This window comes from Poecile atricapillus, chromosome 3, assembly GCF_030490865.1.
Source record: "Poecile atricapillus isolate bPoeAtr1 chromosome 3, bPoeAtr1.hap1, whole genome shotgun sequence".
Taxonomy (NCBI): Eukaryota; Metazoa; Chordata; class Aves; order Passeriformes; family Paridae; genus Poecile; species Poecile atricapillus.
This window is the reverse complement of record NC_081251.1, coordinates 110,355,203-110,378,167: the sequence shown is the minus strand read 5'-3', so window position 1 is coordinate 110,378,167 and position 22,965 is coordinate 110,355,203. Positions and strand designations below refer to the sequence as shown.

At 43.9% G+C, this 22,965-nt stretch overlaps 1 protein-coding gene across 3 annotated transcripts in view; it reads left to right on the top strand.

Annotated features, from left to right (window-relative positions):
- The first annotated feature begins 1,452 nt into the window (after nt 1-1,452).
- Nucleotides 1,453-22,965, top strand: part of MACROD2 (mono-ADP ribosylhydrolase 2) — an 858,369-nt gene continuing 836,856 nt past the window's right edge. For 2 of the 3 annotated variants that reach the window (XM_058834013.1, XM_058834011.1), the window contains exons 1-3: nt 1,453-1,656; nt 5,389-5,505; nt 22,160-22,267. In XM_058834013.1, coding sequence (XP_058689996.1) covers nt 1,611-1,656; nt 5,389-5,505; nt 22,160-22,267 — 271 coding nt within the window. In that variant the 5' untranslated portion in view covers nt 1,453-1,610. The remainder of the gene's footprint in view (nt 1,657-5,388; nt 5,506-22,159; nt 22,268-22,965) is intronic. The other variant, XM_058834012.1, reaches the window with a different exon arrangement.

The following is a 22,965-nucleotide window of genomic DNA, read 5'->3' as shown; positions in this document are numbered from 1 at the left end:
TACCCCCGTGAACTGTTGTGTCTTGGTGAAGCTGTGTCAGATAATAAGCACAGTGAGGCTGTGACACGTCCTTTGTCACACCAGCCCCCCATCACTCCTGCTCTAAGTCAAGCACCTGCTGTGCTCCAGGACTAAATCTATTCACCTGCAAGGGGTAGGGCCTTTCCCTCCATGGGGGCACAAGTGAAGCCAAGAACATCTGTACAGCTGCAGGAAAGCTTTTGTATTTATTTACTTAGTCCATGGAAGTTGGTGTGAAGGAGAAAATGACTCCTGATACAGAGAAAGCTGAGTGGTGCAGGGGCCAAGGTGCCTTCCCTGACCTTTGGACCTGGGTGGATCTTGGCCTCTGCTGCATCCAGCAGTGATTTTCACAGTAAGTGTGAGTAGGGGGCATGGTGTAGGGATCCCAGGAGTCACAGAATCTCAGGATCAGTTAAATTGGAAATGACCTTTGAGGGCATCGAGTTCAACTTTTGAGTAAACACAAGACTGTCAACTACAACACAGCACTGAGTGCCACATCCAGTCATTTCCTGAGCACCTTCAGGAGTGGTAACACCACCACCTCTCTGGGAAGCCCATCCCAATGTCTAATCACCCCTTCTGCAAAGAAATTCCTTCTAATTTCCAACCTGAACCTCCCTGGCCCAGCTAAAGACTATGTCCTCTTGTCCTGACGCTGATTACATGGGACCACATGGCTGCAGCCTTTTTTTCAGGGAGTTCTAGAGACTGATAAAGCCACCTCTGAGCTTCCTCTCCTCCAGGCTGAGCATCCCCAGCTCCCTCAGCCGCTCCTCATAGGACTTGTGCTCCAGACTCCACACCTACACCAGCCCTCTTGCCCTTCTCTGGACACACCAGCGGAGCTCCGCTCCCGGAAACCTCAGCCCCGTTTTTAAACCCGCCGGGGCAGTTTCCTGCGTTCCGAACGCTCCGGGGCCGCACGGGTGCAGTCGCCCCACGGGAGGCGCCGGCCAGCGGGCGAGCCCGGCCAGGCTCGGGCCCGGGCCCCGGCGCTGTCGCTCGGCAACAGCCCCGCCGCCCCGGGCACAGCCCGGTACCGCCGCAACCCGGAAGCAGAGGGGCGGAGGAGGCGGGCGGGGGGCGGCGGCGGGGCGGGACGGGACAGGGGTGTCCGCCCGCTCCTTCCCTCCCTCCCGCCCCGCGGGGGCTCCGAGCGCCGGCACGGCGCAGAGCGCGCAGTGTCGCAGCCGAGCGCCCGCCACGCCGTGTCCCCGCACAACACACTCCCCCAAATCCTGGCGACCCGGCGCCACCGCGCTCAGGCTCCTCCTGGTCGGTGCGGGAGGAGGAGGAGGTGGCTGCTGAGCGGCGGCTGCCGGAGCCAACGGGCGGCGGGGAGCGGGGCGGGCGCTGCGGGGGTGTCGGGGTAGAGCGAGGCGTGACCCGGCTGACGGGCACCGTGCGGCGGGCGCGGAGCCGGAGCCGGAGCCGGCGGGATCAGCGGTACCAGCGGCGGCAGCGGCGGCGGCGCGGGGCGTCCGTATCGTTCGGCTCTGGCTCTGGCTCTGGCGCGGCGTCTCCTCCACCCCCTCGTGAGCCTGGGGAACCTGCAGCTCAAAGCCGCCGCCAGCCACACCACCATGTACCCCGGCAACAAGCGGAAAAAGCTGTGGCGGGAGGAGAAAGGTATTATTGCCCTTCCCGGTGGCCGGGCCCGCTTCTCCCGCCTTTAAGCCCACGTTGAGCCGGGAGGGAGCGAGGGAAGAGGGGTAGTCCCGGTGCCCTCAGAGCCGCCGCCTCACCGCGGGGTGTCCGGCAGCGCTTCTCGCCGGCCGCGGCTTAGGGGACGGGGTGGGGAAGGGGAAACTCCGTGCTCTCTGCGTTTGTCCTGGGGTCTCCTGGCTGAAACAGCCTTCATGGCAGAACGGGAGTGCAGGAATTGGGGATGTTTCCCCCACACCTCGGCGTATCCGTGAGGAGTGGAGCCCCGGGGAGGAGGGAAGCGAGCGAGGGCGGGCGGTAAACAACCCCTCTCCTGAGGGCTTCCCGCCCCCAAGTCACCTTGTGGGAGTGTTTCAGGCCGAAAAGTTGGGCACATGGTCTCAAAACGTGCTTTTTCTCCTTTCAATGGGTTTGTTTTCTGAGGTGAAACATGGTTTATTTGGATCATTGGTTGTAATCAGTTTAGATTCTAGTGTCGTTCAGCCGGGGTGAAATGTTTGGGGTATGGGAGTCTGAGCACTCCTACATCCTATCTTTTCAACTATTTATGCAGTTTTATATATGTTTTAAGACACCCGCCTGTGTATTCTCAGTTTATGAAACCCCTAAGCCCAACTCCAGAGCATGAAAACTGTGGGCCAAGCATTTGATGCAGACATTATTTTTTTGGTACTTTATAATAATCCCACAGAGAGCAGTGTAAAAATTAAGAAAAAAATGGACGTACAACATTTATATCTGTGAAGAGGAAAGCTTCTTGCCCAGTGTATTCCAAATAATGTAGTAATAGATGAGGAGAGGAAGAAAAACAGATCAGAGGGTCATATTTTAACTGCTATTTTTTTTTCTTCCATCACTCTTGTGACTGTTGTATGTTTCGAACTAAGCAGGCAGAAGACCAGTTCAAAGAACAGGATTCAAGTGCACCTTTCTAAGGAAAAATAGTTAAAACACAAATGAACTTATTTTTCTGTAGGTTAGTTGCTCCTGTCAAACTCCTCTCAAATGAAGTGAGTCTTTTCCTTTCAAACCGTCTTACAGTCTATGTTTCTGTAGTAAAGGTGAAGCCACAAATTTCTACCTGACAGAAGCTTCTGCTTTCAATGAAGAAGGTACAGTTAAATTATCTCAAGCATTGTTTATGTGTGATCAATTATAACTGACTTTTCCCTTAATGCCGTATGTTTTACCTTCAAATAATGCAAGGGGCAGATGGGGAAAAGTTACTGGTAGGCTCTAGTCTATGTTCTTATTACTCCCACTTGTCTCTTTCAGCTGTGTTGCTGTCTGTGAATTCATAGTCTGGCAGGTGAACTCAAACCATTAGTAAGGAGGGCAGAGTGGAGGACCTGGAAACTGGAGCTGCTGACACACTTTTGGTGGAGCTGTGAGGATGGTGGTCTCCATCAGCATGGTGATGTTACTGAATTCAAACCAGCGCTGCTCAGTGCTGCTGAGGTTTTTCCATCCAGGAAGCATTTTTGAGTGCTAGCTGGCCACAACTCCCTGTCTTTTTGCCCAGTGAGAACAAAGAGCATTTGCCAGTCTTCTGCTTCAGTAACTGTTCCAGCACCATGCTGATAGTGTTGGCCCCGAGTACTTTGAGTGAGGAGGGCAGAAAAAGCTTCTCTCTTCGTTGCTGGCATTGCCCTTCAGTTTTTAGCCCTGTAGGATTGTTCTTATCAAGTACCTAGTTTGCTAGAGAGGAAAACTACAGAAGCCAAACAATCTTTTGTCAGGTTTGCCTTCACAGGCACCCCTGAACCCCTGCAAAGCTGGCTGCACTCACTGGCTCTGCTCTTCCCATGAAGCTCTGAGTGCAGTTGCTCTCTGCCTTTTATATTCTGAAGCACTTCTTAAAAGGAAAAAAGCACTGATTGCTAAATATTGAGTTCAAACCCACTGACAATATGCTTGCTTTTGTTAATTACTTTCTTGGTAATTAAGGGTTGGTCCACATCCTCCCAGGGGAGATCTTGAGGACAGCTGAAACGGAGCAGGAGTGGAGGTGATTTCAGAGCCTTAGACACAGGACTGGGCTGCCTGCAAACTTCCCAAGTTTCTGCCACAGGCAGAAAACTGTACTTGCAGTGAAGGCTGTTGGGAGCATCCTCTGGGAGGTTTGTGTATAATTAAGATTCAATTTAAGTTCTTGCTGCTGAGTCACAAGAGCAAACTTTTGTAAAACCTTCCTGTAGAGAAGAACTTGTGTTTTGAAGGCACAGGACTGACTGTGTCTCCTGTTCAGCAAAAGGCACCTAGACTTGGTCTGCTCAGTCCCTCAGAACTGATGTGCTCTCAGGTCTGCCTGCCTGTAGGACTTCCAGATGCACCTCAGATACTTGGAGTTTTGTATGCCTGGAGCTCAGGTAACGGAGGTGGGTGTGCAGAATGGTGACCCTCGTTATGTCAGTTCTGCTTGGCAGGTGTAAATATCCCACTGAGATACCAGGCTGAATAAGGAGAGAGAAATGTTTTTGTCTACTGAAGAAATTTTTAATACTGTCAAAAAATACCAAAACAAACTTATTTTGTTAAGGGAGGCTGTGCTCAAAGCTAGCCTTAGACTGTGCTGACTGCAGCCTACATAATTAGGAAGCTTTATTTTGAAAAAGCACAAACAAAGGAACCCCAGACCAGACCCCCATGATTGTCTTGGTTTTTTAAGGTTTGATTTGCGAAGCAGTTTCCATGTTCATCTTTTGCTGCTTCTTCAACTTGAGATGAAAACGTTATTTTTATGTCTGCCTAATTCTTTATGTAAAATGCATATAACATAGGTCTAACTTTTCCCTACACCTGTAAAAATTCTTCAGTCACTGAAGAGCATTTATTACTGATTAACATGTCAAGAAAAACTGTTAGTGTGGTTCAAGTAGCGCAGTGCTACTGGTAAAAACAGACTCAGAAATTTGAGTAGAGTATGGGTGTTGTGCTTCTGTTCTTTTTCTTTATCCTTTTTCTTTTGGGAGGGAAAAAGCACTTCATCTTGTGCTGAGCTAATACTAAGCATTGATGAGGTGGGGAGAGAAAAGAGGATGTGACTGCAAAAATCAACTGAAGTGCTGGGGTTGCTTACAGTTTTGGGTCATTGGGACAGCTTTTTTTTTTTTACTGTAAAAGTCCATTTATAGCAGGATATGAAGTAGAGTGAAGTTGGCAGTAGCTGTCATACTTGTGCAATGTCCGAGGCTTTACTTTTCACAAACATCTGTAAAAAGAGGTGATGATGTTCTCAGGAGAAAACAAAAACAACTGTCTATATGTACTTTAGTGTGGGAACCAGGTGTGTCCTGTTAATGTTCAGATGAAAATGTCTAAAGCTAAACTTCCCTTTTTTTACCACCCCAGACATCTAGCAACTGACAGAACATTTGCTGTAGCTCTGATCTCTTTCGTTATGTAGTAGCATTTTATTAATTTTCCACCATGCTCCCTACCTTTACTTGAACTTTTGTTTTTTTAGTTCTGGTTTACAAATGTGGAACCTACAGAACAGACTTTCATATCTGAATATTCCCTATCAAACAATTCCCTACTAAAGTTGCTGTTCTCTGATACAGGAATTAAAGTGTCAGGAGTCCTCTCAAGTGGCATTTCATTCATCAAGGGCACTGCATTGCTCACTGCGTGGCTCACGTGCAACAACATGTGAAAGCTTGCAAAACTTTGCTTATTTCTCTTTCCCCTAAACAGAGCGTTTGCTGAAGATGACCTTGGAAGAAAGACGCAAAGAGTACCAGGGGGATTATGTTGCATTGAAAACTATTCCAACATGGATGGAAGACTTAAAAAGTAAGAGCGAAAGTGAGGGTAAGTAAAGTGGAGGAGTCCTAAAATATAGAGCACTCTGTTTTCTCCATCTGAAGTTACTTCTAGGAAGGCCAAGACTTAGAACCCATGTTGTTATGAACAGTGATAGGCTAAAATTGGGATGGGGTTTGGAAACCCCAGCAAAATATCTTAAAGCCTTACTGGTGTCCCAGAACTCTGCTGGTATCCCCAGATGGAGTCACTAACCCTTAAGTGTGTAAAATAGATCTTCTCTGCATGAGTCTTATTTTCCAGATACTCCAGCAGTCAGTCATGCCTAACGTTAGTGAGCATAATGATACAGGGAATCTGGGCAAAACAGCATTGCAGGTCACCCAAAAGCAGAGAGCAAGTGTTAATGTTGTGTTGTTTTCTAAGAATCCAGAGACTGGAGAATATGAGCCTCCCTTACTTTTGGTCCTGCCTTTCTTGGGCTGAGGAACATCAGTCTGGCCTGGATTAACTCCTGTTCCCTTAGCATCTGCAGCCTTACCACCATTGTGATCACCAGTGGAGTTGTCTAAATACTTGCAGTGAGAACTGACTAAAAATGTGAATCCTATTTGCTTACAGTCTTCTCTCCTCTGCAAGTAATTCTGTAACAGTTCCTTGTTCTTCACTTGATTCCTTTCATTCACACAAGGGTATGGAGGGATAGGGATGGCTTCTGTGCTGGTTTCCTCCACCTCTTTTTCCCTGTGGCTTTTTTTTTGAAGGGGTATCTATGAGACCTAAAGTGCTTCCTGTCTCTGCGGATACAGGACTAATTTTCTGACCTTTTTGTTACCATTAAAGGCAAATACTGGCCTGGGTGAAGATGTGTGTGGAGTAACCTTGTTGGCTGCAGGTGAACATGGTTTTTATGGTGATAGTCCAGGTGAAATGAGGGCTGGAGCTAATCAGCTCAATCAGCTGTTTTTAATAAAATTGGAAAGCTGTAACACTTATTTTAGCACAATCTGAAGGAGCTCAGATTTTCAGATGTCCTTGTCAAAAGCAGCCATTGCTGTTGTCTACTCCTAAAAGCATCTGGAATAATTTTCAAACTGAAAATATGTCAAGAGATTTCTGAGCTCTTCAGCCCTGCTGAGTAGCTGTATTACATCAGTACCCATAGACCTCTTTCTCCCATTTGAGTAGGTAATTTATATCTTACAACATCAGAAAGCCTGTCCATCTAGAAAACAAAGGCTGCATAAAAATAAAAACAATTGCCTGACTTCTCTCAAGCTGATTTTTGAGGCCTGTGGTATACGGGCATATGCAGTATGTCATGTGGCTTAACTGGGAGACTCTATCCCTCTTAGCCCAAACTATGTTTTTATTCCAGCTACTCTCAGATTCTCTATAAAGCACTGAAATTCACAGATGTTGCATTACTTGGGCTGCTGCAATTGACAAGGTGTGGATTTATGTTTTGATTGCTGTTACACTTCACAGAAGCAAAATGTCAGTGTCTAATATGTGGGTATTGAATCATGGCAGTGGTGAATTTATTTCCTTGTAGCTGCTCTTGCATTCTTTCCGTTAGTACCCAGTACACTGCAAAAAAATGCTGGAAGGCAAAAGTTGTGCTGGAACACTTCTCTGCTACTTGAACTACTGCTGTACTGCTACTGTACATTCAGGAGAAAATATCCATAGTTACTCCTTTTCTTTGATGTATTTGTTGTAAGTAAGCCATGTGTAATAGTGAACTCCTGGAAGGCTGGGCTGCTTAAATGCTTCTACATTCCAACTGATTAGGACAATTAAAAGAAATATGTGTATTAATGTGACTGCTACTGCATCTCTTTCAAACTTTATTTCTCCTAGATGTTGGCCCCGTTCTGAAGTATCAAGTGTGTCTAAAAGCTGTCTTTTTGAGCTGAATTATGAAAAAACTAGAATTTAAATCTTACTGCTGATGAGAACTTTTGTTCTGTTTGATGGGACATACAGAAGGCAACAGGTACAGCCTGAATGAGATTCTGGAGAGAACAAGTGAAACTCCAGGTGTGATGGAATTGGTGATTACCCGACAGTGCCATGCTCAGGTTCTGTTATTTTCCTCAAATGAAAGGTGGCTGCTTGCACTGACAAACAGAAGGAGTCTGAAGGGTGGTGATGGTGAAAATAAAATCTTCTGTGTATTTGTCAAGCCAAAACAACAGCTGATGGGGAATTTGGAAAAAAATCCTTACAATTCACTCCCAATACCATATACAGTAAAAAAAATGACAGATTGATTAGAAAAGCATAGAGTGGCTGTTCAGGAAGAGAGATGAGGAGAAATCAAGAAAGCAACCAAGAACAAATCAAGCGAAGCAGGCACAATCAATCAGCTGCTGGAGTAAGAAGCTATGGAAGGGCAGAACATCTGAGCTGGCAGCCATCCCCACAGCCACTCAGTACTCAACTGGAGATTACAGGTGTTCAGTGCTGCACAAATTTTTGTACTGGCTATTAGGAAAACTTGGTGTACAATGTAAAACCTTCACAGTGTCCATTTTTAAATGTGGGTGACTTGCTGGAGGGTGTTGGGAGGTTCCAATTAGGCATGCATTTTTGTTATGTGGAGGTCTAACAGAAGATTGTTGAAAAGTGTATGCAGAATTATGCAAACTGAAATAATACAAGGGTTTCATATTGGGAAGGAACCAGTCTCACTGGCAGGGTACTTCGTGGGTGCTCTTTATTGGCAAATTGGAAGAACATGCCTTCGTTTGTGGAAGAAAGTTTTTCCCAACCCCTCCTCCACACTTTGATAGAAGTTGTATTCAGAACTAAATTCTGAAGAAAACCAGCCAAGCTTGGTGGAAGTTCAGTGTTTTGGCAAAGTCTTTTGTAATAGGCTTTGTAATAGAGTAACATAACAGAGGGATGTATGTAAAGGCTCCTGAGGAGTAAAGGTACTGAATTCTGAATGGCAGCTGACAAGGGCTTTGTCTCTTTGTAGCAGCAAAGCTATTACAAAACATTTGGAAGTTCAAAGAGGCAGTGTCTTTTAAAATGCTCTGCTGTGACTGAAAAAAAAACCCTACTTTTTTGCTGGTCTCCTCACATGGACATGACTAGCCGTAAGAAATTAGGTTGGTCTACGTTTTAGCATGGAATTTTGTCAATGTTTGTGTTAAGTCTTGGTTTTGGGAAGAGGGTGGCACAATGTGGACTGCAAAGACTAAGCTTGGTGCCCGCTTTTCTGAGCTGAGGGAAGCAGTCTGATGTGCATATGTTAATTTCCAGAAGGGCTGTGCTGTCAATACCCCTGATTTTTGGTGTGCCACTTACCAGGCTGCACAAGTGGATCTCAGAGATCAAGTGTTGCATCAGTGGAAGGAAAAGGGACAGTTAGTGACAAGAGGCCTTCTTTAATGTCAAGAGGGGATGCTAGAAGACAAAACTTCTGTTCTTGAAGTGGTCCTGTCAATATTAGCTTTCTCTGGGTTAACTGTATTAAGGAAATGAGGAGCTGTCTGCTTTGGAAACAAAGAATGAGCTTGCCACAGAGGTTTGGCTAGTGTGAATATAGTGTAACCCACTTGTTATCCTTCAGAAGTACCAAAAGCACACACATCTCATCTTTTTCTCATGTACTTTGAAACAGAGTGTCTTCCTGACAACATGTGAATAATGAACTTGTTTTATGAAGCTCTGGAATTTATATTCCTTTGTTTCAGTGCTATCTATTACATTCTGCTTTGTTAGGTACTCATCTTGTACAGAAACACGAGCTTATGTTGCTCAGTGAATAAAATGCCTCCATGTAGACTAACAACTAGAGTGTATTTTGAAGTTAAATACATACATTAGCTTTTTGTTGGCCACACACTAATTCCCAAAGATATTTTTACTCTGCAGTGGTGAATTTGAGAGATGACTTCTGAAAACTTTTCTGAAAAGTTTTTTTAAAAATTAGGGTCTTGGAAATTTTGTTGTCATGGAGTAGAAAAACATCTTGTATTAATTGGGTAATTCAGAAAATGGAATAAGTGATATTGTTTAACTCCAGGAAGGTGATAGTCCTGTTGACTCTCACAGCCCCTAGAATTCATTGGTATGACAGTAATGCCCAGAAAACAGCAAATTCAGGTAGTGGTTTAAAGATCTCTGCTAGTGGTAAGAACTTTTCAGAGGATGAAGTTAAAATGGAAGGATACGGTAACTGAGTTTATTTTTGTTTAAGGTTAAATGACACAAAAGGTCTGCAGTCCTTTTAAATAAGTCTTGAAATATGTTTTGGCAGTCTCTGAATCTTTTTAATCTGCCGTTTTTTAAGAAAATGGTATGGCTCAAACTATTCAAATTAATCTATTTTAACACTGAGGGTTTTATGTATAATAATAAGGTTTGGATTTAATAAAAGCATTGTTGTGTTATGAATGTGTAGCTTTCTAAAGATTCACAGTGGGTTGACACAAGATTAGAGATGAAGTGTGTGGATGAGCCACTCCAAATGCTTCATGGTGGAAAGATGTGTGGTAACACTTAGCTCTGACCTGGATTTCTTCAGATGGGTAACTAACACAAGTACTCTCCAAAGAGCCCAGTATCTCCATGCAGCCCTGCTTGATAAGACTATCTGTCCTGCAGGAACTAGGAGCCAAGGTGATGAGTATTAAACAGACTTGGGAAAGTGACACCACTACTAAGCTGCAGTGAAATTCAGCCAGACAAGTAAGAAAATAAAACCTAAACTCTAAACCACTCAATATTATCAGTGATTTATACAGAAAAAGAAATTATGTTCAACTAGAACATTGAGATTGTTAGACAAGTTGAACAATCACAAGTTCTGTTGGTGAGAGCTGTGTGAAACCTGTGTACGTCAAGACCGTCCCCCCACCAAAAGTCCAAGTCTATCAGCTTTCATTGTGATTTTTTTTTTCTTAAAATGACTGTAACAACTGTCTTTATAACAGATTTTTAGCTGAGTGACAAGGAGGAAAGTCAATTGAGACAACTTAGTGTAATTTTTGCTGTCTCTCAAAAAAAAGAGATCCTTTTGCTACTGAAACTCTTGGTTTGATGAAGTTCAGAGTGCAGCAGTTTTTGTGGTGAGTACTCACAGAAAGCAGCAATAACTTGTGTGCCACCGTTCAGGGTCTTCTCTGTTACCTGTGGCCCTGCATGAATTCCAGCTTCGCTTAAACTCGTGCTGTATTTTGTTTTGTCCTTACTTTTCATGTTGGCATACCACTGTTACTCATGCTAAACACCTTACCACAAGGTCTCTTCAAGACTGGTGTGTTTAAGGTTAGAAAACTGTGTCTCCTAGATGCACATGGAGAGCACTGCTTATTAATTGTTGTGTTATAATAACTGGGGGAGCACCATGAAAAAAACTGACAACTGTAGTTTCTGTGACTTGTGTGAGGATCGTGGTAATTAGGTATTTTGAAAACTTGTGAAATTAACATGCTTTTTGTGGATATGGCTGAAAATGTGTTTGCTCATTTCTGCTTTCAGTCCATGTTATATGCATATTAAAGAAGCAGCAAAGGAATTAAGAGGGGTAAGAAGAGCAAACCGTGTTTGCAGCTTCTTAGTCTGTGCTTGAGGTGTCCAGGAGTCTGCGTGCCCATGGCATAATATGGAATAACTTTAAGGCTGAGTTGGTATTTGTTTGGCTCTAACAGATACCCAAGGCTGCCAGGACAGGAGGGTGTAACCAGAGCCCTGTGTGCTCTGCTTTGCTCAGGCTCTTGGCTGCCCTTTCAGGATGTGTCCTGAACAAATGTGAAGCTGCAGAGGGGTGCAAATCGGACCATGTGATCTGGTAGCCCCGTACATCTTTCTGGCTTTCCCAATACATACTTTGGCTATTGATTTCCAAAGATAGGCTTGCACAGTACAGAGATGGGAATAACTCTTCAGGTGCAAGTTTACTTCAGCATAAACTGAGCAATAATCCGTGTGTGTCTTGGTTTGTTTCTGGAGGTGAATTATCTCTAGTTAGTGATATCCCTGATAAAAGTAGGTAAATTAGTGTGTTTCTTGTAAGGGGTGAAGGGAGACTACAGGAAACAAAAAGACTGAAGATGTATTCAGTTGACCTTGTAATTGTCTGGTGAGCTTCACGCAAATATCCTTTAGAGGATGGAATGGCTGCCAAAGAGATGGCGCTTGTTTTACAGTTTGCATTAAAGTGTTCTTGGGAAAAACAAAAAAGTTTCTTGCTTTCAGCAAGTATGAGATTATGATTATTAAAAAGTTCAGATCTGTTTACATAGATTACGAACACAAAATCCAGTGTAGCTAATCCTCTCTCTAAGAAAGTAAATCACTTGTCCTTGATGTAATTAAGATGATGGCTTCTCTTTAAGCTGCTGCTCTGTGGCTTTTTTAACAAGGTAACTTCCACACAGCATTAAGCTTATACAGGTCTTGGACAGAGTTATTATTTTGTGACTCTTCTGCATGCAGCTGAGAAAGCTCTCTTATCTACACTGGCAGACAGCTCCTTGAGGGGCAAAACCATAGGAAAAGATGCTGCTCTCAACAATAAATTGATAAATTGGTGTCCTTATTGAGACTCTGCAAGCTTTTGATGAGTTTTGGAGAGGGATGGTGAGTGGAGATGCAAAGGGAAGTTAGGTACATCTTTGCCAGAAAGGGTAGTTTTAATGTTTAATTACTGGTGATATGAATCTTGACTGGATTAATAACTTTCAAGCTTCCTGTGTATGTTTCAATGTCCTGTGCAATGTGAGAAACAATCCTTTTTTTGTAGTTGCTGAATGTCACTGCACTGAAGTTTTGTACCGAGGTCCCTAAGGAAGTACTTAGTAGAGTTAGGAAGTCAAGATGATGCAGTGTGCTGTCAGCTGGCAGGGTCGTTCAGGGTGTGAGGGAGGACGGCTTTAGCAGCAGTGATGCTTTAAATTGGGATGTGCTGTTCCTCAGAAACTGCTGAGAAAAATTGTAGGTTCCAGCTTAGAATATTTTGGTGGCTGACTTGAGTAAGACAGTTTAATATATGCAGGGGAAAAGTAACAGGTTATGTATTTTGGCTTCTATACTTTCTTCAATTATTATTTTTTTCTACTTTTTATATATAAAGGGTGAGGTTTTTTTGAGTGTGGGGGATTGCAAGATCAAACCCCTGAATTAATGTATTGCTCTACAAAGTCAGTTTCAGTAAGTTATCTAGTTTTGCTCAGTGTGGTAGCTTGCTAATGCCCTAATCTATAATTTATGATGGACTGTGGCGTATGTCCTCATAGTCTTTTGCAGACAGATGTGAGCCAATGTGCCAGAGTGATTAGAAGCCATGTGCCTATGATTAGGTTGAGGCCAAAACCAAGCTGTTAAATTGTACCCTTGTCATGGCTCGCTAATGTGGATCTGTTGCCTGGTTATGTGACTGAGATATTTTCAAATGCAGGTGGAAAAAACTGATGTCCTTCGGCAGAAGATTGAACCCTCTTTTGATTAGACAGGTAGAGATTGATATGTCTTGGTTTAATTTGATGTAGCTTACATATGATGGATATTTATGAAGGTGCTGAGCTATTGACTCAACTAGGATTTGCTGCCTGGCTTTTTATAATTAGTGACGACACAGGGTAGGCCACCCAACTCTGGGTGTAGGAGGTTTGCAACAAGTTTGAAGACTAACCTCACACTCAAATGAAGTAATGATACTGCTTTAATTCCCCTGATGATGTTGGGGGGTCACTGGTGCAGTTTAAGTTCACCAAGCTCTCTGCTTGGATCGTGTTAACTAACTTTCATGTGTACCTATGTTTGCTTCATGCACAGTTAAACACTTGATTACACGTGTTAAAAACCCAGTCACTGGAAATACCATAAGCCTGGCTTCCTCTTTCTGATTCAGTAGACCCAAACTGCTCAGCATGTAGAAAAGTCTCTTAACAAGCCAGTGAAGGTCTAAATAAATGTAGAATTGTAGGATTTTTAAGGCTGCAAAAGACCTCTAAGTTCATTGAGTCCAACCATGAAATGGTAGTAGTTATGCTGTGAAGTGATATGTGGCTTTCTCCACACGAGGGCATCTAGCTGGTGTGTATTTGGAAAATCTAGTTGAGAAAAAATTCTCAGCCCTGTAGTAAGTGCTGCTTGTTTTTTATGATTCCCAGAAAATGTTCTTCGGTGCTAGAGAGAAGGCTTAACAATCCAGTTGAAAGATGATAAATTTGGATTTTGCACAGCTTTGAAAACCATTGAAATGATACTGAGAAATATTTTCTATTTCAATGTGCGGTGTGAGGGAGAAACACAATGTGCACAGATACTGTCCTGAGACTTGCAGGCTATTGCATGTTGAATTGGCGTGTTTGCAGAAATGTGTCACAAGGGCCTTCACCAAAATTTCCAGATGATTTTTGGGGATGGGATGCTATAGAATGCACATGTTGGGAAATGGAGCTTCTCAGCCTTGTGCTGATGTAGCCAATACATTTATTTCTGAGAGTGGAAGTAGTTCTCTGCAAGCACCTTTGCACTAAGTTGCACTTTGCACCTGGGAGCTGGTGGTCAAGTGTCGTGTTAGAAACGACTGCTCTAGAGTTTACCCAAAGGTTCCTGTCCAAAAGACTCAGTCCATCTCTAATGCAGAGCAGGTATGAAGAAAGTGTGGATATGAAGAAACTGGTTGCCCCTCTGTCTTTAAAACATTTCCCTGCGTTGTCCTGCCCTTTGCTTTTTCACAAAGGCTTCTTTATGCAATGATGGGCTTTTTTGATGGTCTCCTTGGTATGGCTGGTTAGACTGTAAAGGTGCTCCAAGTTGTGTTTTCCATTTGCTGTATGGGTATGACTTGAAGTTCAGCCTGCACTGGATTTATTCCATGTGCTCAATGTAATGTTTGCTGCATAGGGTACTCTACTGCTTGCCTACCAACGTGTGTTGTAGTGCTGTCCTTTGGTGGGATTTCCTAATGAATCTACATCCACTGACAGCAAACCCCAGACTTCAAGCAGCTGTCACTGAGAGTATAGGTCAGTCAGATTTAAAGATGTAGTAGAGTTCTGTTATGTTTTTGCCCCTCTTCCTGCATTCCCATCAGTGTTCTTACAGGGGAAGGATTGTAAGTGTACTGCAAATAACTAAATCCAGAATAGGTGATGTACACAGACATTCTTCTATTGACTTAAATCTTTTATTGAGATTTGGTGTGTCTTTCATTTCTAGGTAGATACCTAAAGAAGATAGAAGTAGATCTTTCTGCTAAGTGCTAGTGAGTTTATAACTGTTTGAGAGTTTGTATTAATTTGCATTTTTTAAGTCCTTGAATGAAGCAAACATGACTTGCAACACAAATGAATAATGGTAGAGTTGTCCTCAAGTATTCAAAGTTTCCTCTGTCCCTTGCTGTTTGGGTTGAACCTCCAGTATTCTTCAGTGTAGCAAATTACATCTGGTATCTCAGGGAGTAGGGGACTGCTGCAAATCCAAACTAAAGATCCAGTTTTTACCGGTTCTTAGAGCACTGGTTCATGCTTTTATCAGTCTTAAACGATAGGTGAAATCCTGTTGTTGCATAGAAAAGGACTATCTCTTCTGGGCACACTTGATTACACAGCAAACTACTGTTACATAAGCTTAGTTATAAGTTCCCTGTATCAATATCTCTGCCTTTCCCAGAGGGACCCCCAAGTAAAGAGAGAGAGTGGCCAGCTGCACCTCTCCCCTGAGCTTGGCAACTTCTTTTGTCTCGCTCAAGTACCTGGTCATTTTTGTCTCCTAGCAACATATGGACGACAATTCACTGAGGGAAAGAACAAAAGGAAAAAAGTCCTAAACCCCAGTACTTACCTACCTGTCCCAATACTAGAACACTAAAGTTCCTTCTCCAACCTGGTAAGCTGTTGTCACTCTGTCAGGCAGAGATATTTTTGAATGACAATGCCATGAAATATTTGCTGATGGTTTTGCACAAGTTTTGTAGTTTTCTGGTAGTAACATTTGATTTCCAAGCTGGTACTTCAAGTACTACAAAAGCCTGTAATACTCAGCTAGAGAAGTCATTGCTCAGCAATGGTGTAGAGAATTAAAAAAGCAGAAAACATAGAATAAAAATTGTCTGACAGCTTAATAAGTTAATGAATGAAAGTAATGAATTTATGGTTCCACACTATAAACTTATTTTAATCCTCCTTGATGCTGTATGTGCTCAGCTATTTAAATGGGTTTTCAATTTTGGTAAGTAAAACAGGTGCTGCTGAGGACTAAGTACCTGGTTGGTCATGAAAAGTAATTTTTTCCAGACAGTTTCTAAAGGTGAGTGGAGGAATGCTGCACTGCTGGTAGCATGTTTTGGATAAAGGCTCATAGTTACCGCAAGTGGTACTGGATCAATTTGAACACAGAAGAAATAGTTGTGTGAATGTTGTGATACTGCCAGGACACAGCTCCTGCAGTGAAGGGATCTGCTTTCCCTTGGAAGGGATCTGAGGCACAATCACTTATAGTCCTCTAGTTCTAGAGACAAGTGTCAACATTCTCATGGGGCAATGAACAGTGGTCTTAAGCAGGGTCGTATGTTTGTGTTTCCCTTTTTGAACTTCCATTGTTAATTATGAGCTCTCTCTAGTTGAGAGAGGTTATAAAGTAGGAATTGAGTTTGAGGCAGTGCAGTGTAGTTCTTGCCTCCATGTGACCTTGGCTGACCTTTGATGTACATAGTACAACTCAGGCTGCCATTCACTGAGAAGAATCTGTGTTGAAATTCTTGGTGTCACTTGGAGCGAGGTACTGATAATCAGGCTTGGGCAAGAACTTAGCAAAATACTGTATCCAACAGCATTTTTATTCCTCTATATCATTACAAAGTCTGGAATGCTTCTGAAGGTCCACATTATAAAACTAACCAAATAAGACGGTGATTGAATGAGTTTCTTCACATAGACAAAACACAGCTTCTTCTGAGTCACAACTGAACCAGCAGCCTTTTCTATGGACCCTAAATCATGAAATCTCCAGCAGGCATAGCAACCAGAGCAGCTGGATGCTGACTCTCCCAGTAAACACACAAATACCCAAGGGTCTCAGCCTACTTGCGTCGTGTCTTTGCTGTCAACGTGCATGCTGCTGAAGTGAGAGGACTGATTTATGAATTGACAGTTGCATGTCCCTGCAGATAAAGGTGCATCACAAATTAGAATTGGGAATGTGTTCCTGTTCTTGTTCTCCTCGATTGTTGTTACTCCTTTCTCTAACGTTGTTCTTTGTTACTTTAACGTGCCATACCAAGTCTTCTCTTGGTTTACAAAAACTTCATAAAAAAGACAGGCTCCTTTTCTTCTACTTTTTTTCTCCCAGACTGAAAGGGTTTTTTTGCTTTTCAGCTTTGTTATTTTGAGGATATAGAGAACTGTGTGGGATAGACTGAGAAAAAGGTTGTTTAAGGACTATGCAAGGCCTTGTAACACAAGAAGATTGCATTTTGCATGAGCATTGTGTGGGTTGTTCAGAGTGACTGGCTGTTTTGATCCATTCTCAAGGTACACCACTCTTTTTGTCTGTAATGTGTAAATCTCTTTAATGGCTCCCATTTAAATGTGACTGAAAAGTCAAGGTTCAAACTTACAACCTTATTTGAAGGCTGATAGTAGCCATATCACTATGTTAAACTTGGCCTGAGTGAGCGAGCTTGGAGCTTTTTGCGGTAGCTGTACACGGGTGAGTTACAGCCCTTTGGATGGGAGGTATTTCATGTCTCCTGTAGAACCTTGGATAGGAGATACTGTGACCTCCTGACCTGAAAGATGGGGAAAAGTGTGACCTCAGGAGGTTGGTCGGTGGTGCAGAACTGGGAAGTGTGGTTCATGCACCAGATGAGCCACAGAGATGATTGGAACATGATTAGGGGGCTGGAGCATCTCCTATGCCCGGAGACACTGGGAGAGCTGAGGTTTAGCATGAAGAAGAGATACCCCAGATGGGATCTGATCAGTGTTCATAAACACAGAGTGGAGGAAATCTCTCCAGACTCATCTCTTGTGGTACACAGTGACAGGACAAGAGGTAGTAGGCAGAAGTTGAAAGAGGAAATTCTTTCTGAGCATTAAAAACCAAAACTACACATGCCAACTATACTGTGAGGCTGGCTGAACACTTGTACAAGTTACTTGGAGAGGCTGTGGAATCTGTGTCTTTAGAGATATTTTAAATTGAACTGAGACAGGGTCCTACACAACTTGCTCTGGGTGACTTGATCACTAGAGGTGCCACCCCAATCACATCCATTCTGTGATTCGTGGTGTCTTTGCCTACAGAGTTTGGTATTTGGCTGTAGTCCTCAGCTAATCCAATTATGCCACTTGGTAATTAGCTGAAACAGACCATATTGGCAGAGTGTGCAGCCAAGGAGAAGGTGTTGGTGTTCATCATCAAGTGCTTTTGACTTGCATGTTGTGCTGCATTTTTGGCTGGGCAGAAAGTGATTTGTCTGCAACAGATGTTTCTTCCTTGTGCTCAGGTTCTGATCTTGTTTAAGTCCAAGAAGTGATAGAGCAAATCTGTACTACAAATCTGAAGTACTACAGTGCATCTGTGAATGCTTTTCCCCTGGTGATGGAACATATGGAAATAATGCTTATCTTGATTTAGATAAGCAATTGCCTTTCCTGTACAGTCATCCGTGCTTAGTAGGAGTAGAAGCAGACATATAATATTACAGCTCTTACAATCTGTCTTTTCTAATGCTTTGTAAGCCTATGCAGAAACAAATGGAATGGAAAGTTGTGAGATTAGTAATTACTAATAGTTCATCATTTTTAGTCTGTCCAGGAAACTTGTGGAAACAAAACCTGAAGTAAAATAGGCACTGAAGGGAAAAAGCAAAGTGTCTGTAGCAGAATTGCTTTTGCACATTCCACCAGGGTCAGATGCACTCCTAAAGCTTGCTCATCTCCTTTGCGTTTTCAGCAACCCAAGAAAAGTGGTTTAGTGTCCTAGTCAAGTATTTGCTGAGGATTCTTCCCAGGAGTGGAAGGGCTGCCATTTGTCCAGGGATGATGTGATTCTTGTCCCTTGCTCAGGTTCTTTTTCCAGATCCTCTTTGAGAAGCCTTCCTTGTGGGGCTACATCTCTGGTAGCAGCTATTGTAGCAGGAATGAGGTACTGGGCATACTTATTTCTGTTGAACTTGGAATTAATTTACTTCCTTCAGCTGTGGATTCTAAAGCTGGCTAGAAGTGATGAAACTCTTCTATTTTCAGCTTTTTTCTCTTGCAATCTACGTCTGCTACTTGTTTTTATGGAATTGAGGAGAAATGTATCGTGTGACTTGTTCAACAAACTTCCCTTACAACAGTGTGAGCCTGTGAGCCTCACTGCCATCAATCCTTCTCACTTGTTTTCTCTTTGATTCCTTCTCTTATCAGACTTTGCTCATGGAGAGCCAAGCGACTTTTACTTTGCCATAGGTATTACTTTATACTGTGAGGCTTTGGTACCTGTTTTTACTGCTTTGTGAGTGCTCTACTCTTTATTAACAGTCGTTTTAAAATGCAAATGTAGTGGGTTTTTTTAATAAACTCTTCAAGCTGTGGGTTTTTCTCTTCCCTCTAGTGGTAAGCTCTTTGGTATTGCTGTAGGGATTTCTGTAATTGGATGCTTGAGACCTTTTTAAAAAATTAATATAAAGTATATTAGACTTTAAAACTGGCTATTTGAACAGTGATTGAGTTGCAGGGCTAATTTTCCAGTGCTGTAGGTTTGTGGCATCCTTGTCCATTGCACCAGCTGAGTACATTTATGTCCTGGGTGGGGGCTCCCTCTAGTGAGATGTTCTGACAGTCCCTTGTCCACTTGGTTCAGATGAACTTTATCTGTTTTCTTTTCAAGCACAGTTTATGTGGACTCAATTTAATGCATTTTTCTACCCTTGTTAAGCTGTAAAGGCCCTTATCCTTGGGAGTGATCTGGAAGGAGTTGAGGGCTAGGACTGCCTATTTTCTCTATTTAGAGTGAAGAGCTCATGTAATCAACCTCATCCTACTTCAGGCTCTGGCTCTGTGGACTCTGAGATGTTATGAACATGAACGAAGGATCAAAGGACGATGTAGGAGGAAGAGCTAAATGAAATTGGATTGTATAGGCAGAGGGATAGAAAATCATGGCTGGATCTAGAGGGGAAAAAGTGGGGGTGGTGCATGAATGTTCAACTGTTTCTGACTGAGGCTGGGGCAGAGGAGACAAGAGGAGGACCTACAGCACTGTTTCCACTTTTGTGTGTTGTCAGTAATAGCCTAAACCCCCAAATTTTGGAAAGGATGGGCCAGGATCATCTCAATCTTCTGTGAGTGTGTGTGGAAAGGTGATTTAATGGCCATTAACTTCACTTTCTCGTAAGAGTTAAAATCAACTTGTTTGCAAGACTAAAGTTAAAACAGAAACAAAAGCTGTCTTATTTAATAAATCGTTTTAATAATTATAAAAATCTGTATGAGTAATCTTGCAGTATACTGCTCCATTTGCCTAGCAGGTGCCGTTTTCTCAATCAGAGAAAAGCGCTGCCTCCTCGTCTAGGTCCTTCCACCCGTCCTTGTTCCTTCCTCTCTGGAGCGCGTCCCCCCGCAGGCAGCGCTGCCGCAGGTGCCTCAGGAAGCTCTTGCTGGAGGCCGAGTTTTCCTTCTGGCGGCCGCCGGCCCCGTCACTGAGGGGCGAGCAGCCAGCCAGGCAGCAGCTCCTTGGCCCTGCTGAGGGTGCCCGGGCCTTCTCCTGGGAGACACAGGGCAGGGGCGCGATCAAAGGGGCACAGGGGCTGCAGGGCCGGGTCCCTTGGGCTCTCCCGGGGAATCTGGGGCCGGGCTGGGCCGCTCCAGGCTGCAGGTTGTGCGGAGAGGAGCTCGGGCAGCTCCTGTCTTGTTCTGGTGCCTCGGCCTGCCCTTGTTTCCTCCTGGGAGCCCGGGGGCTGAGCCCCACCTCTGCCTTTGGGCTCGGGCACGGGGCTGGGAAGAGGCAGAGGAGCCTCGGTGGCTGCCCAGGCTTTCCTCTGCACAGGGGCTGCCTCTCCTCGCCCTACGCGTTGTCGCTCCCGGCCCCCTGGCACCATCCCAGCTGCCTGGTCGCCATCCCTCACCTCTCTCAGCTGCCTCTGGGCCTTTCTCCGGAGGCTGCAGCCCAGGCAGAGCGCGGCGAGCAGCAGGGACAGGGCTAGGACGGCACAGCAGCGCATCTGCACGGGCCACAGGCCGGCACAGCCCGTGCCGGTGTCCGGCTGCCGCCCGTCCTGGGCTGGCACGGGCAGCCGGGCCGTGCTCCTGGCGGCACCGCTGCGAGCTCTGAGCGTGCTGGGCAGCAGCCAGGCCACGCAGAGCCCCAGGAGCAGGGAGAGCCCCGGGCGGAGCATGGCGGAGCTGCCCCAGGAGCTGTGAGCTCTCGCCCTGAGCCCGAGCTGAGCCGGGCAGTGCCCGCGGGCTCTGTGCGAGGTGCTGGCATCAGCTGCGATGTCACAGGGCTGTTGCCGGGCAGACAGAGGCTGGGAATGTCAAGGCAAGGCCAGGCCTGAGCGTGCAGCTGTCTCAGCCTGCTGCTCTGTCGTGCCACTGTGGGACAGACCTTAGGAGCTTGGGGATGTGCTCCCCAGTGCTCAGCCAGGAACTGCTGACATGTCCGAGTTGGTATTCTTGAGTTGATGGAAATGGAGGGTATGACTAGAGGGACAAATTTGTTTGGGCTGCTTCTACTTTCTCACTAAATACTGAAGACTCTTTTTGCTTATCTACAAACGTCACTTGTTTTGAAGATTTGAAATTGATTCACCTTCACTTGTTTTGAAGATATGAAATTGATTCACACTTGTTACCTCAGCAAATGAGTTCTATTTCTGACCAATAGGTGAAGCTTCTTGAGACTTGTGTTGGAAAGAATTTAAAAAAAGTAATGGTAAAAGTTAATTTAATAATCTTCTCTCCTCAGTTCATTTCTGGTGATGTGCAGTGTCTAACTTGGTGGAGCTTTGGGCAATATGTTTGTGCAAGGGTTTGAGATAATGCGAAGTTCTATAGACTGAATTGGATATAAATGAAGTGATTTGGTGATGCAAAATCCCAAGTGTTTGCAGGAATAAGGGACCTAGGGTAACATTATTTAGTAACAAATCTGTTGCAAGCTAGTATATGTTGTCTTCACCACCTGTCTCCTCCTAGTTGAGCAATTTAAGGTGACAAAGCTCCAAGTTTAAAATTTGCATGGATTTTTTTTCAGGCTTGTTGTCTGGCTACATGTCTTCAGATGTTGGTCTCTGAATTCTGGGGCTGTTGACAGATGGTGTGCTTTGTGTATCTTTGTACTCCCTTGGTATAGTTCTGGATTGCAGAAATTATTACTCTGGTTAGGAGGGTAATCTTAATTCCTCAATTTGTTTTTGGAATTTACACTCTTGTGATTACCAAATAAAATTACTTCGTGGATCTCACTCCAAAAATACCTATATTTCTACAGTTTTGTAACCAAATGGTATGTGGATAAGGATTCAGTGATTCCTCCTAGCTTCTATTTGGGAACAAGTAACAAGGAAGCAGCTTGATGTTAGGGCAGTGCTGGTGTCTCTGTGGGTTACCGGTGCCCTCTCGAGGTGAAACTGAAAGATGCTGCAGTCTGACAGCAGTAGTGTCACCGGATTGCTGCCTGTTCAGGGCTTGTAAATAATTACCTCGGACCCACACTTATAGCCTGGTCTTTCTGCTTTCTTGTTTTGTAGGTGAAAACACTAAAGAAGATCTGCAAGGGAAGAAAAGTCTGAGTGAGAAAGTTTCTCTCTATAGAGGTGACATTACGCTGCTTGAGGTTGATGCCATTGTTAATGCTGGTAGGTGGTTAAATATTTTATGTAGCTATGCCTTGAAAATTCTTTATAGCTCCATGGTACAAGTGTGAACTCTGAAAACTTGCCTAAAACTGGTGCATCCTGTGGAAATCAATTGAAAAATGGCTTTTTCCCCCAGTTCCTTCATATTGTATCTGTTCATCCTGTGTGCATTTACTGTGGCAGAGTTTATTGTGAAACTTTAATAGCATGGTTGCCATGAAAAAAGTAAGGATCTTATGTCCATGTTTTGGCTGAACTTGGTTTGCTGAGACTTCACACTTTGCATTGTAGAAGGCTCATTTTTGTTACTAAGCTAATACAGTACATTCCAGTCTGCATTTATAAATCAAGCCACTAGTGGGCTAGGTAATGTGAGAACTTCAACAGCAAGGGGATAGGAAAACAGAATTTGGTTTAAGTGGTTTTCATATTTGCTTTCTTGTTGGGAGATTGTATTTTTCAAGTTTTTGGCCGTGATCTACAGAGTTTTATGTGTTTTAGTACCTCTTCGTGCTCAGTGATTGTGTCCCTATGTGTGCAGCCAAGGTGAAGAACTGTGTGTACATCTTGTGACAAAAAGAGGGAAATGCCTGTGCAATTAATTACTTAATTAGTGTATTAGTAATTCAGTGTTTTGGCAAAAAAACAATGGGAAAGTTTATCCCTATGCACATGTCCATAGCAAAATCTTGCCTGCA